The 14,641-nt window shown below is 44.3% G+C and overlaps 1 protein-coding gene across 1 annotated transcript; it reads right to left on the reverse strand.

The window, feature by feature from the left end:
- Positions 1 to 6,437: 6,437 nt before the first annotated feature.
- Positions 6,438 to 8,509, reverse strand: LOC122617408 (fork head domain-containing protein crocodile). Its single transcript, XM_043793259.1, has one exon. The coding sequence runs from the start codon at positions 8,418 to 8,420 to the stop codon at positions 6,897 to 6,899; it is 1,524 nt and encodes a 507-aa protein (XP_043649194.1). The 5' UTR covers positions 8,421 to 8,509; the 3' UTR covers positions 6,438 to 6,896.
- Between the last annotated feature and the right edge of the window lie 6,132 nt (positions 8,510 to 14,641).

Below are 14,641 nucleotides of genomic sequence, written 5' to 3' on the forward strand. Positions count from 1 at the left end.
AATACATTATAAACCGATATTAATAGGCCCCTTACTTAGTCAAGAAAACGTGCTAAAGTACATCTTGTCATTCTCATAAACTAGTTATAACTGAGTCGAGATGAAGAGTATATCAAGAATATTTTCAGTTAGAATTTCAGTTTGAAAAACTCCTTTAAAAATGTATTTTAAATTGCAATTATTTAAAGTATACTCCACATGGTTCACTAATTGTGGTAGCCCATTTTATTCAGAATAGCCATTTATTTTATTAGGGAGAACTTTTTTCCAGGAGTGCCATTAGCTTACTTTCTACTTTAGTTGAATATGTCCAAATTTCTTCCTGATCAGCACTGATCGCTGACCATTAATCGGTGGGGTTTTTTGACGACGCTCTGGCGGCTGTCGTGTGGAGCGGGCTTCCGTCGAAAGCTCTTGAAATTACACACGATTTGGGGCGGTAATTATGCATGCATTTATGTTATTGTTAATTGTTTAAACAATACACCTCTCTCAGTTCGATTGTTTAACGTGTGTTTGCTTGTCGGGGTGGGGGTGGGGGTGTTGGGTTACGAAACGGATCGGAATCGGAATTGGAATTGGAAGTGGAAAATCCAACCCCACGATCGGATTCGTTGAATGGTCGCTGTTCATTCATGGATTTTGCAGAAGGGCGTGGGTGTGAATGATTCGGAACGACTGGGCCATTCGATTCATGGAAAATAGTCCATAGACAGGCGGAATGAAATGTGCCCCATCCGCAGCCCCATTATATAACCTGATTGCAGTCACTTACAGCGCATTTCACTCACAGCATACATAATTACACAAAATTCCTACAAAAAAAAGGGAAGGGAATAGAAAGGAAAGGAAAGCTTTTGCAATTGATTTATGGCCACTTCCCTGGAAATTGTCGACAAAATGTCTGGCCAGGCAGCAGATCGAATGGGTTAATGAGAAGGGTTGGATGCTACATCGTTTTCTGCTATTCCCAACAGGAATGCCAAACGAGGAGTTGTTTCCGTGATTTACACGCCAACGAAATTAGAAAATAAACAATGGATTTTAGTATTGCCGGCTGCGGATTTCAGGCCGAAATTGATTATTTGACTTTCGGCCTAAGACGACGTCGGCCCCGGCCCGGGCACTTTGATAGTGCTGAATGCGCGAAAACACCAAAGTAAGTCTTTGGGGAAAGGGGTTAATACTATACTATTCGCAATTCTCGTTATCCCCCGATTTTATTTATTTTCTTATGTCGCGTCAACTGGTTGGCAACTTCGGCGGCAGCATCAAATGACCGAAAAAACAAGGCACAAATAAAAAGAACATTCGAAGCCCGACTGACGCATAAACATCGCTCCCAATCGCATCGATCTGAATGTGAATGTGAATCTGAATCTGAATCTGGATATGAAAACGAATCCAAATGATGGTGATATATCCAAAGTGACATCAAAGCCAAAAAAGCCTGATAAGCCAAATAAACCATCATCAGCATCAGCAGCACAGATAGTCAATTGAATAACTTGATTTAAGAAAGGGGAAAAGAATCAGTGTTGTCTACCCAGCCTATTTATGGTCATTTTCAGCATTTTTTCTGCGAAAGCTAGGGGAAAATTCACAAGAATGCCATTAACCCTAATTCTATGTACGGTTTGGCAAGTGAAAATATATGTGAGTGAAAATGAATATTTGCGCAAATGGTGATTGTAATTATTCGTTTATTCAGAGTGGCATTTATATGAGGAACTTTTACTTATAAGCAAATTTGCAGATTTGAAGTGACTCACAATTACAATAATTTAGTATATTAACATTTTTCAACATGGGAGCAATTTTAAAAAATTCCTAATTCGTAAAAACAGTTTAATTGGAAATATATTATCAAATAATCAAAGGCAACCCACAGATGATTCTGAACTCCCATTTAATGGCTCGTTGATCTCCCTTAGCTGGCGTCGCCCTACAGGATGACTGATCCATCGATCCAGCCATCGGAGATCGTAGATCGGAGATCAAAGCGCTCCAGGCCCAGCAGTCAATCAACATCTCCCCCAGTTGCAAGATCGTGGAGTAACCTAGACGGCCAATGATGCACTGTATTCACTCCTCGCCGCGCAACTCGCCCTGCGATTTCCCCATTTCTGCGTGGCTGGATAATTTACTCAAATGTCGACGCCTGGCGCTGACTTTCGCGATTTTTATTTTGTGCTTCTAGTTTTTTGCGTAAATCGATCATAAATTAATTTGGAAAATTGCTGCCTGAGGCCGCCAACTGCCGCTGGCCAACTCCAAAGTCATTTCTGCGTATTTATAACTCAATAAAACTTCAAAAGTGTTCCAAAACATACGCTCTCAAAGTTTGTTTAATGCCATAAAAATGCAGTTGCCTGTATTGTTGTTATTGTCGTTGCTATTCTGTATTTTGTATTCTGCATTAGCAGACATCGGACGAGGGCGATAAAATCCGACTATAGCTTTATTGCCTTCCCAGAGCCAAAGGGCCGAAAGGGAAGCGGAAGTTTACTCTATGAGTCCATGGAGTAAAAGGAGCTCCTACAAAGTTCAATTGATTCCGCGAAGAGCAAACAATCAATTTGAAATCGATCGTGAAATTCGGAATCTGGTCCCTTTTTCCATAATGTCGTAAACTCCAGTGCGGGCCTCTCTAAATACATTTATGTTATATTTTATATTTTTATACCCGTTACTCGTAGAGTAAAAGGGTATACTAGATTCGTTGAAAAGTATGTAACAGGCAGAAGGAAGCGTTTCCGACCATATAAAGTATATATATTCTTGATCAGGATCAATAGCCGAGTCGATCTGGCCATGTCCGTCTGTCCGTCCGTCTGTCCGTCCGTCTGTCCGTCTGTCCGTCTGTCCGTCTGTCCGTCCGTATGAACGTCGAGATCTCAGGAACTACAAAAGCTACAAAGTTGAGATTCAGCATGCAGACTCCAGAGACATAGAAGCAGCGCAAGTTTGTCGATTCATGTTGCCACGCCCACTCTAACGCCCACAAACCGCCCAAAACTGCCACGCCCACACTTTTGAAAAATGTTTCGATATTTTTTCATTTTTGTGTTAGTCTCCTTAATTTCTATCGGTTTGCCAAAAAAATATTTGCCACGCCCACCCTAACGCCCACAAAACGCCAAAAGCTGCCACGCCCACACTTTTCAAAAATGTTTTAATATTTTTTCATTTTTGTATTAGTCTTGTAAAATTCTATCGATTTGCCAAAAAACTTTTTGCCACGCCCACTTTAACGCCCACAAACCGCAAAAACTGTGAGTGTTGTGTGTCCTGCACACTTTCACCATCTGAGTAACGGGTATCAGATAGTCGGGGAACTCGACTATAGCGTTCTCTCTTGTTATTTTTCCTTTCGTTTAAATATTTTGTATTTGAAGAGTCTGAATATTAATTTTGGTTTGCAACTTACTCCTACAATTCTGTATTATTATCATGATTTTTTCTTAATAGTTGTTAATGGCTTTCCTTCTTTAGCTAGATTGTATTCTTGTCACAGTCACAGTTTTCCCATTGTGATTTTACCTTTTTCACGCTGTAAAAACCAACAGAAATGGTATTCATTAATTTGAGTGCGTTTTTTCCCACACCCAATTACAAATGTCATCCCGTGTGGGTGAGTGGTGCAAGTGAGTATGGTTATTAAACCAGCGAGATATGAATTTACTTTAGAGCCATTGCCTATTATGGCCTGGTTAATTGCGGCGACAGCTGCCAAAACAACGCCAAACCGTGCAAGAACAACAACATCATCATCATCATCACCACCATCACCATCATTGTCATCGTCATCGTCAGCGAAAAAGCGAGGTTGTTGTCACCGCGGTAGTTGAGGCTCGACCACTGGAATTTATTGTTATAACGGGGCAATGATAACAGGTCATCAACACAACTGGCCAGGTAAATAAATATCAAGGGGGTCAGGGGTTGCGTAGGCAACATGCATATGTTTGTACCCCACCTACATGTGGGGTTGCACTGAAAAGCGCGAAAAATAAGCAGCGTTAATTACAAAGGATCTCCTGCGGGCCAAGTCATAGTCGTAGAATAGATACATTGTATGCGCTAGATACGAAAATCCTTGTAACTGCAGCACATTTGCCAGCTGGCCGGCTAATACTTGCATTTAATTAGGCTTGCAATAATATTTATGTAAATCGGGCTGGTTGCGCGATGAGCCACAGAGACAGCTGTCAATATTTGTGAGCGGCACGAACGAAAACCATTCCGAAAGCCGCCCGTTTTAGCTCGATTGGATTACTGGGCATTTGGCATTGTTGTCCTGCGAGTTTCCCCGCATGTGTGTGCGTGCGTATCGGTGTGTCTGGGCGCGTCCTTATCGCTAAGCAAACAGTGCAACATTTTGTCGCCGTCGCATTTGTTTTTCTTGTCCTCCGCCTGGCGTTGCGATACAGAGTATTCCCGATTCCCGGTTCCCGGTTCCAGGTTCCCGATTCCGATTCTGGTTTGTAAATTGTGGACCACCCGCGCAATCAGCGACGGCTGCACTCCAAGCAAACATACAGCCACTTTTCCATCCGGACTCTTGTTGTTTTCGCATTTAATTTTGTTGCTTTTCACACCGAATGGAGTGCGGATGGCATCGCATGGCGGTTTTGCTGTCAACCGGGCAGCCGAATGTGTATTTGCTGCCAAAAGTGCTGAATTTGCATACCAAAACTCGATGCGACACCCGATCAGCCAAGTATTCAGATTGAAAATATTGAGCTTTTGGATATGAAAAGCGTGCAAAAATTAAATTAACCAATCACACTTCGGATTTATATCCAATCCCATTCCAATAAATAAATATAGCTCAATTATCAACAATTTAAAATTATGAAAACCTTTTGTTTCGTCTCTTAAATTATGTTTTTTTTAAGGGATAGCTAGTGGCGATTTTAACTTTAAGCGGTAAGTTATATTTTCCTGTTTACTTTGACTTTGCAGGAACAACCAACTCCGCCGCCCATTTAAATTGGAAAATAAAGCAAGCCCCTCATGCTCAGTGTACTTCCAATTTGAAGATTACTTTCAGGCCTACAGTCTTTGGCACACTTTTGGCTGGCACTCGAGCGCCATTCACATGCCACCCAGCCAGGTATTCCATTGTTGTGTCTACAACTAGCTAGCCATTCCTATTGACTGGCTTTCGAGCAGGGTCCGCCATTGAAAACAGCCGTTGAAGACCACGTTCCCGCCGTCCAAACTGCGAAACACCTGAGCGGAGTTTAGCCCACAAATCGAGAGCCATACACATACGAGTACGACGTATAACCAGATTTCTTCCCCGAGTGCGATCTCAATGCCGCGGTGGCGCCAAGCGGCGCTTACTCAAGTGACAATGGCGTCGAGCAGCCTTTATTGAAAAAAAAAAGTCCAAAGCCGAGTTCCGAGACGAGACCATGACCAGCGCCCCATCGTCATCATCAAGAAAGCAGCGTATTTTGGCCATCAATCAGCGGCGCTTCATCTGCCGATCGTTGGCTTTGCGATCGATCTCTGGTTGGGTAACTGATAACTGGTTCACTGGCTAATAAGCTGAAAATACTGCTTTTTCGCACTTACGTTGCGCAGGCCGTTGTCTTGCTTTCTACCAATTTGCTGCAATTGTCTGGCCATTAGGAGCAGCTACAAGGAAACTAAGGGCACAGTTTTCTCAACTAAAGATTTGTAATTTGTTGGCCATTGTTCCGCGACTGCCTCAGAGAAAGCTAACAGTTTATTTATACATAAATGGCAAAAAAGGAGGAAATAATAATGCGATTCTTCTGTATGAAATATGATCTTATTAATTTCCAACATGTGGCTTAAAGGATCCGCAATTTTCCTTTCGAGTTCGTGTATAAGCTCAGCGTTGGCAACTACAAATTGCGATAAGTAAATATAATATTAAAGTTAGCACTTTTCTTCGAGAATTTTATGAATTTGCCTTTCTGAAGATACCTTTCAAAAGCTGCTTTTGCCTTTGAGGCATACATTTTCTAGGAAAAAGCATTTATTTTTTCAAAAGGTCGAATGCATAGGTGTTTCCTATGAAAAGTGGAAAGTGTTTCCTATCCGATCGCTCAATTACTCGTGCCAACATTTGCAAGTCCATCGGAACTGCAGCCACCTGATCGACTGCAAATGATATGATTCTGCTACCCAGAAAGCCATCTTCCAGTGACAATTGGTCGGCTGACTCAGCCATTCGGGCCTCGAAATGGACACGGCTTGAATAATTATTTATCTAGGAATTCTGCGTGTGTGATATCCAGTTTCGGGGTAAAAAGTCTGTTTTGCCAGCCCAAAGCTCAAGCAAAAAGCTGGAAAAGCTGGAAAATCTGGAAAAGCGAAAGTCGCTTACAGGAGCCAAATAAAACACACGATTTGAGATATTTTAACATATTTTCAATACACTTTTTGTTCGGCTCATATTGGTGGTACGCTAGTTTTGATAGTTATGTTTAGTTGTATAATTTATTATTGCTTACGTGGGCTAGGCTAGTGTACTAGGCGATGATAGATCGATCCGATGCGGTAGTTTTAGTTATTGACAAAATGCTCTAATTTAAGATTATATTCTGTGTAGCAAAACCTCATCACAAATTGCGTAGCTGACAATTGGGACTAAGCCTAAATTCGATAACAATTACGAACTACAATTATAAATTACAGTTAATACAATACAATAATGCGGTGGCTTAACAACTATGTCCCCCATTATTTCGTATACAGATAAATCGAAAACAAGTTGGAAAACAAAAAGATCTGAGATAGAAGACTCTGGATCCCGGAGGATCCCCCCTAGCTGTGCTTCGTTCTTGGGTATATTATATGGTATATTTACAGGAATATACAAGAGAGCCCAGCTGCCGAGAATCCCGCCTACAGGCTTACACCCCGTACTTGATGCCGTACTCCTGGTAGTGACCCACATGTGGACGGTAGTGGCTCAGGTTGCTCAGCTGACCCAGCTGGCCCAGGTTCCCGCTAAGCGCCGCATGGTGATGATGGTGGTGGTGGTGGCTACTGATCACCGCCGCCGCTGCTGCCGCCGATGCCGCTGCCACGGATGCGGAGGCAGGTGGACTGGCGGATTGGAGGCTGCCGGTGGGACTGCCCGTGTCCAGTTGGCAGGATTGATTCTGCTCGAAGATCATGTCGCGGAAACCCAGTGCCGAGGTGGGACTGCTGGTCAGCACGCTGGAGGATCCTCCACCGCCACCGCCGCCTCCGCCACCGTTGCCCACTCCATTGTGGTTGAGGACACTGCTGCTGTTGTTGTTATTATGTCCCGGGTGGGTGGGTGTTCCCTGCTGCCCATTGTGAGGAAGTGGTTCCGATGGCGGCGTTTCCGGGGTGTACCAACCACCGTGCGCGGGACCATGCGGAGTTGAGATCGTGGTGGGCGAGTGTCCAGAGGATTGACCTCCGGCACCTTGTCCGCCGGGGGTCAGGGGATGGGCCACATGCGCCACATGACGCTGCAATTGCTGGGCATGATGGGCCGCCGCCGCATGGTGTACATGGTGCATCTGACTGCTGGCCACCGTGGCCAAGTTGTCCTCGTTCAAGTGGTAGGGATAGGCGCTGTGATGGATCCGCGGGTTGTACACATTCATAAGTGAGTCCACGGTGAAGCCGGGATGCTCCACTCCACCGCCGGCCAAGTGGTTCATCTGGGCCAAGCTGTCGTGGCAGGAGTTGAGCATTGCGGCATGGGAAACCTCCTTGCCACTTAGACAGCCCAAGTCCATTAGGGGCTCCTTTTTGAAGTGGGCAGCATGGGCGGCCATGTGCTTGGCCTCCAGTATGCCGTTGGTCATCAGCTTGAGGGGCTTCATCTCGGCCAGCTTCTCGTTCATCATGGCCTGCCGCTTGATGGCCTCCTCCTTCTCCCGCATCACATCCTTCTTCTTGAAGCGACGCCGCCGGCGAAGGAAGGAGCCGTTGTCAAACATGTTGTAGGAGTCCGGATCCAGAGTCCAGTAGGAGCCCTTGCCGGGCTTCTTGTCATCCCGGGCCACCTTCACGAAGCACTCGTTGAGGCTGAGATTGTGCCGAATGGAGTTCTGCCAGCCCTGCTTGTTATCCCGATAGTAGGGAAACCGCTCCATGATGTACTGATAGATCCCGTTCAGGGTCACCTTCTTGTCCGCCGCGTTCTGGATGGCCATGGCTATCAGAGCGATGTAGGAGTACGGGGGCTTCACGATCTCCTTGTTCTGATGCGGGGCACCCAGCCCGTAAGCACTGGCCGAGTACGGATAGCGGGAGTACTGGTCGTATGCGTAATGTGCCGCTGCTGCCGCGGAGGCACTGCTGGCCGCCGCCACCGCGGATGCGGATCCGTAACCGGCTGCGGTCTGTGCATAGTGGCGCGTAAAGGAGTTCTGGTCGCTGAATAACGTATGCATGGCGGCGATTCCGGCGGATTTCTGATCGATTTTCCACTGCCGCCTTCTGGTATTTTCGTACTCTCTTTTCTCTTGCTTTCTTTCTCGAACTTAATCACTTCACCACTTGCGGCTTCTTATTATTTCTAGCGATAATATTTGCTTAAGCAAGTCGCTCACATAAGTGCAGATATATAAATATATATATATATATATATATATATATATATCGAATTGTAGTATAGGGGAAATGGGAGCGCAGAGCGAGCGCAGAACCGTTCGGTATAGTAACACGTCTGATACTGAATCTGTGTAACTGAAATAACACACAGCTCGCATCGAGCAGAATCGTTTGCGTCGGCAGAGCGTCGCCCGCACCAGAAAGTATCTGGATCCGCTGCCGCGGATACACAGTATCTGTGTGTACCCGCACAATGTATCCGTATCTGCATGTGTATCTGCAGCCAACCAACGATGGCTGCCACTCGCAGTCAGTAAGTGAAGTGGGCCCGCACACACAACTGCGGCAAAAGTATCTGTGTGTGGCATAGAGAGAGAGAGAGAGAGCGGACGCCATTCATGGTTTCTTTTTTGTATAGGGAACAATAGTTAGCTAGCTACGGTGTGTGTCCTGTGGGCCACTCCTCACCTCCCCTTCTCTTTTCCAGACCCTTGTTTTTGTTGTTCAAACTAATGCTTAAAATACGGCCTATCTCCCTTTCTCTCTCCCGCTGGCTCTCGCTCTCTCTATCTCGCATCCATGAGATACCAGATGCGGTAGCAGTAAGAGCGAGCGAGCACCACATAGTTGAGGCACCTGGGAAAGCCAACAGCACAGTCACAAGTGGGCGGGGGCGGTGGTGGGTGTGGGTGTGGGGAAGTTTGTGAATCGAGGGCTGCAAACGAACCAACCACCCACCCAACTCCCCCTTCCAATGACTTTGGCATAAATTAGTGGCAAAGTTCTTTCGATCTCAGCTTAAAGTTCGCCTTCTTGGAAAGACGGAGACCAAAACGTTGCCTGCTAATTTGCAGTTTGATGGGTTTTCGCCAAGATTCCCAAGTTAAGAGCCACTTTTGAAGGTTGTTTTCGTTGAGGGCAAGGCATTAAGTTTTTAGCAACTCCTTTCTTCGGGCGCTTGAATTGAAAATAGCTTTTTTTGGTGAACGAAGAGGAGAAATTGTTCAGGCTCTTTTAATGTAGGCATTTCAAGCATACACAGCAAAACATATTTCCCACTAACTTTGATCCGAACTTGAATCCACTTATTAGAAAGATTCAAAGATTGAAATTTAGTAGATTTGCAAAGTCGATACATTTTGTAATCTCAAAAAGAAAATGTCAAAAGCTCTTTAGAACATTTTTCCAAATGCTTTGCAAAATTAATACATACATAGCTAGTTATTGATCTAAAAAGTGCACTATTGTGATTGCTTGCAGTCAGGTGAGAAGAGTTAAATTCGGAAATTTCCCTTATTTTCAAGGAAATACAATTGTCCTATCTAATTTACCAAATTTTTAAAGATCTCTCTCAGCATAGTAAATATATTTGGAGTTTTGTAACTGATAATTACAAAGTATTACAATCGGACTTGTTTTTAGGTTATCTCCCGCCTTGTGACTTGCAACTCATTCACACCACTTCCCCAAACATCGCGAGGGTTACTAACCCAAATACAAAACAAATACGAAGCAGGCGAACACAAAAAGTCCTTCGCCATGTTGTTTCTGCATTGCCGTTTTTTCGATTTTTTCGCCGACTTCGTTTTTATTTTCTGCTTATTAGAACAATATTTTTTATTGACTTTGTCAGCTTTAAAGTAAATTTTATATGTTTATTTGGGCAAGGGCGAGTGTGTGTGTGCGTGTGCGTGCGAGTGGGAGTGGGAGTGTGTGTGTGAGCGAGTGTACGTGAGAGGCCGAATGGGTTGGCCTGGGTGTTTGTCTGGTTATTAGACACAGGGAAAACAAACACACGTATTTTATTTGGATAATTTAAAAGTATGCTGACTATTTATACCCGTTACTCGTAGAGTAAAAGGGTATACTAGATTCGTTGAAAAGTATGTAACAGGCAGAAGGAAGCGTTTCCGACCATATAAAGTATATATATTCTTGATCAGGATCAATAGCCGAGTCGATCTGGCCATGTCCGTCTGTCCGTCCGTCTGTCCGTCCGTCCGTCTGTCCGTCTGTCCGTCTGTCCGTCTGTCCGTCTGTCCGTCTGTCCGTCTGTCCGTCTGTCTGTCCGTATGAACGTCGAGATCTCAGGAACTACAAAAGGTAGAAAGTTGAAATTAAACATACTGACTCCTGAGACATAGACGCAGCGCAAGTTTGTCGATTCATGTTGCCACGCCCACTCTAACGCCCACAAACCGCGCAAAACTGCTACGCCCACACTTTTGAAAAATGTTTTGATATTTTTTCATTTTTGTATTAGTCTCTTAAATTTCTAACGATTTGCCAAACAACTTTTTGCCACGCCCACTCTAACGCCCACAAACCGCCCAAAGCTGCTACGCCCACACTTTTGAAAAATGTTTTGATATTTTTTCATTTTTGTATTAGTCTTCTAAATTTCTATCGATTTGCCAAAAAACTTTTTGCCACGCCCACTCTAGCGCCCACAAACCGCCAAAAACTGTCAGTGCTGAAGACTCCTTCGCACTTTCACTAGCTGAGTAACGGGTATCAGATAGTCGGGGAACTCGACTATAGCGTTCTCTCTTGTTTTTATTTGGGTTTTGCGGGGCAGTCTGCAAAAGCCGAGCGCTTTGCATCACTTTAAAACGGCAATCGTCTGGGTAATTGATACAAGAATAATATTTGGCTCTATTAACGCAATCGCATTATTTTGACAAATATTTGTATTGTTTTAACATAATTTTTCGCATGCGATCTGTCGGAGGCCATGAATCATCGACATCGACATCGACATCGACATGTGTGTGTCCAGTTTCCCAGTTCCCAGTATCCTCTGCAGGATGCGAAAAGGAGAGTCCTGCATTTGAAATTCGAATGAGGCGTCTCCGCCTCCGTATGTCCATGTCACGCACTTTATTTTGGCTTCCTTCTGGTTTCTTTCCATATTTTCCCCATTTTTTTCTTTTCCAGTTTCAGGATTGCTGCTGCTGATTTAACAAATTTTCGTCTTCGGCATCGGCGCCGTGATTGCGATTGCATGGGTTTCGCAGTGGGTGTGAGCAGATTTTTGTGAGTAACTGTCTGGGTCCGTCTGTGCATTCATTTTTGCACAGTTCATGTTATTCTTACGTAGTTGCCATTGCCTGTCTGTCCGATTTCTCCATCCCATCCCGCACAGCTGTCCCTATCCGTACTACTCCGCCACTCTATCGGATCTGACCATTCGCATTCGTATCTGTATCTGTATCAACGACATTATCTGCAGCCATCCCACTGCATCATCGCACCTATCCAAATATTGATTTAGTTTCCCGAAATGGCAACTTAACATTTTCGCCGCAAATGCAATGAAGGCTGTGAGCTGCTTGGATCTTGAATGTAAAATGCTTACTAGAGAATGATGATACAATTTGGTTAGAAAAAAGGTCATTATAAAATGCTGTATTCATAATATACACCATATATGTACATATCTAGTCAAATCATTGAAATCGAGAATACGAGAAAATAGCATGAAATCAATATTCATCATCTATTTTGAATCGGGAAACATGCCCAAATTACCCAATTAAAATTATCATTAAACAAATCGCAGTTCTTTGAACTTTAGGCCTTGATGGGCGCCTATTTGCCTAGCACAAAACTTGACAATTTGGCAAACAGATTCGCCGTACTCAAATGACAAATGAGAAATGACAGCCCCACCATAATTTTGGCAAGTGGCAACCGGGTTGTTGGTAGATCTGTCTCGCCCATTTGCCACGCTTAATTTGATGCAGTCAACGGAACGCTGACACCGCCGTTGACAAGGAGGAGCACTCGCAAAGTGAGGAGCTGAGATGGGGCAGCCGTCCAAAGTAATCTGCATGTGGAGGAGAAGAACGAGTGCCAACATGTGGCTGCTCAGTGGCCATTATTAAATTTTAGCAATGCCCTTTTTGGGCGAAACTCTTTTTTTCATTTTTCGTTTTTTCGGGTGAGTAATCCAAGAATAATATTAATTTTAAAGTGCAGGGCAGTGCACCTACCTAATCAGACACTTGAACCAAGGACTTAAGCAGCCAAAAAAATAAGATTTTTGTTGTTGGGAAGGATAGAAAAGGAAATGCAGGAAAAATGCTGATAAAGCGGTTTCAATCTTTGAAATATGCGGCACTCACACGCATGCAGAGGTTAAAGTAACTCTCACAGATACAATGGGACACACAGATACACGCATACGAACGCGCGCTCAGCTGCTCTCTCATGAATATGCAACAATTTCTCTTTCTCTCCACCAATATGATAGGAGGCTCACACATACACTCGAAGAAACGACTGCGCAGCACTGAGACGCGGGCGTGGCTAGCTGCAGAGAGGGATGCAGCGATGGCGTTGCCTACGGTTCGCTCTCCCTCGCACATTGCAGTTTCCGGTGCCCACAAAATTTGTAGATACTTCCACCCGCATCCCTCGACCTTTCCCCCTCTTCTTCATTTTTTTGGGGTGGCTCCAGAGTTATGGTTCGGAGTCGGAGTGTATATTGGCCACTCATTAAAATTTATGATTCGTACACAGTGGCGGGCTTATTATGCATATATTCTACGATTTTTTCCCGCGCTTCTCTCTTTGGCCAGACAACTTAGCAGATTAGTTGCAGACAAACACACGCGTGTTCCCAGGAAGGGGCTGGGAAATATCCGCCATTAGCTTAATCATAAGCGTAATCATGGCGAAAATCTTCCGGTCATAAGCAGCGGAAATTCAGCAGACGGCGCTAAGTCTGGACTCCGGAATCTGGAGCCGAGTATTCTGAATCTGAATCTGGATCCTGAATCCTGAATCCTGAATCCTGAGTCCTACCTGGCCAACACCGGATGCCAAATGCTAATCATCGATGCTTAGGCATTGATCGGTCCAAAGAGGGGAAACTTTTTAGGCATGTTTAGACTTTAATGCGCGCAGCGGGAATTCTTAATGAAACCTCGAGTTTTCGCCGGGTTTTCCCCCAGATGCTTCAGATTTTGAGGCCCCGAGATTCGGACTCGGACTCAGCCTGGCCTACCTGGCCTTTGCTGCTCAATATGTCCGGTTTTCCCCTCCCGATTCCGTAATGATGATGATGATGATTTCACGCGTGTCCTGCGGTTTTCGTGGCTTATTAGTGCTCTTCATTGGCTTACAAGTCGCAACCCGCTGGGAAGTGGGTGTTTCTGGCCAACAATGCTGCTCGCTTCTGGATGGGATGGATGGTCAAAGATAAGTTGGGAGCGTGTCTGAGGTGTGGATATTTGCCCTAAGTAATGACGGGCTCGAATAGTTTTCCACGAAATCGACTGGAAAAGTGTTCAAAGTAGTTTAATAAGAACATAAGCTTCAGGAGCTGTGATATTTGTCATTAAGTAATAAATCAGATATACATAATTCATTATTTAACTATCATTTTTGTTTATATCCACTTCATTACATTCCAATTTTTCGAAGTATAGAAATGGGTAAGGGAAATCATTAAATGTGATACATGATGTATACATCTTTCAGCAACTTTGTTATAAGCTACAATTTAAGAAAGAAAATGACCATTACGAAATGTAAGCTCATTGCTAAATTTGGTTAGACGAATCTCTTACGTGTAAATCTGAATCACGGACTTAATACGCCCACCATTCTGTGCCAACGATTCGCAGGCTACATTTGTTACCTGGCTTGGACAGACCGACCCCTTTAGCATTTAGCATTCGGCATTTTGGGCCGCTGGCAACGGTTGAATTCATTCATAAAACACCTTGCCCGATAGTCATTCCCATTCAAAGTAGCAACCGACTGTCGTATCTCTTTCTGGGCTGCTGGGTTGCTGGTCTAATGTTTATTTAATAAATATCCCACGCCATGTTATAGCAACAAGACTTTTGTTTATTTGCGAGAGAAGTACGCGACATATTCGAGACGTTGGCGATATTCGATGGCGGGGTGGCGGTATGATTTTAGAGCGGAGCCGGAAAATTCGCAATGGAAAACTCTTTGAATGGCCCATGATGTTTATGGCGAAATCTATATTTTTGTAAGCTACGCTCCGGTGTCCGGACAATTTGGTATGGCTCGTCTATGAAAACAT

Source organism: Drosophila teissieri, chromosome 3L (assembly GCF_016746235.2).
Source record: "Drosophila teissieri strain GT53w chromosome 3L, Prin_Dtei_1.1, whole genome shotgun sequence".
Taxonomy (NCBI): domain Eukaryota; kingdom Metazoa; phylum Arthropoda; class Insecta; order Diptera; family Drosophilidae; genus Drosophila; species Drosophila teissieri.

Bases quoted from the DNA above. Each gene is read 5' to 3' on its own strand.
- LOC122617408 (XM_043793259.1), bottom strand. From the start codon at position 8,420: ATGCATACGTTATTCAGCGACCAGAACTCCTTTACGCGCCACTATGCA.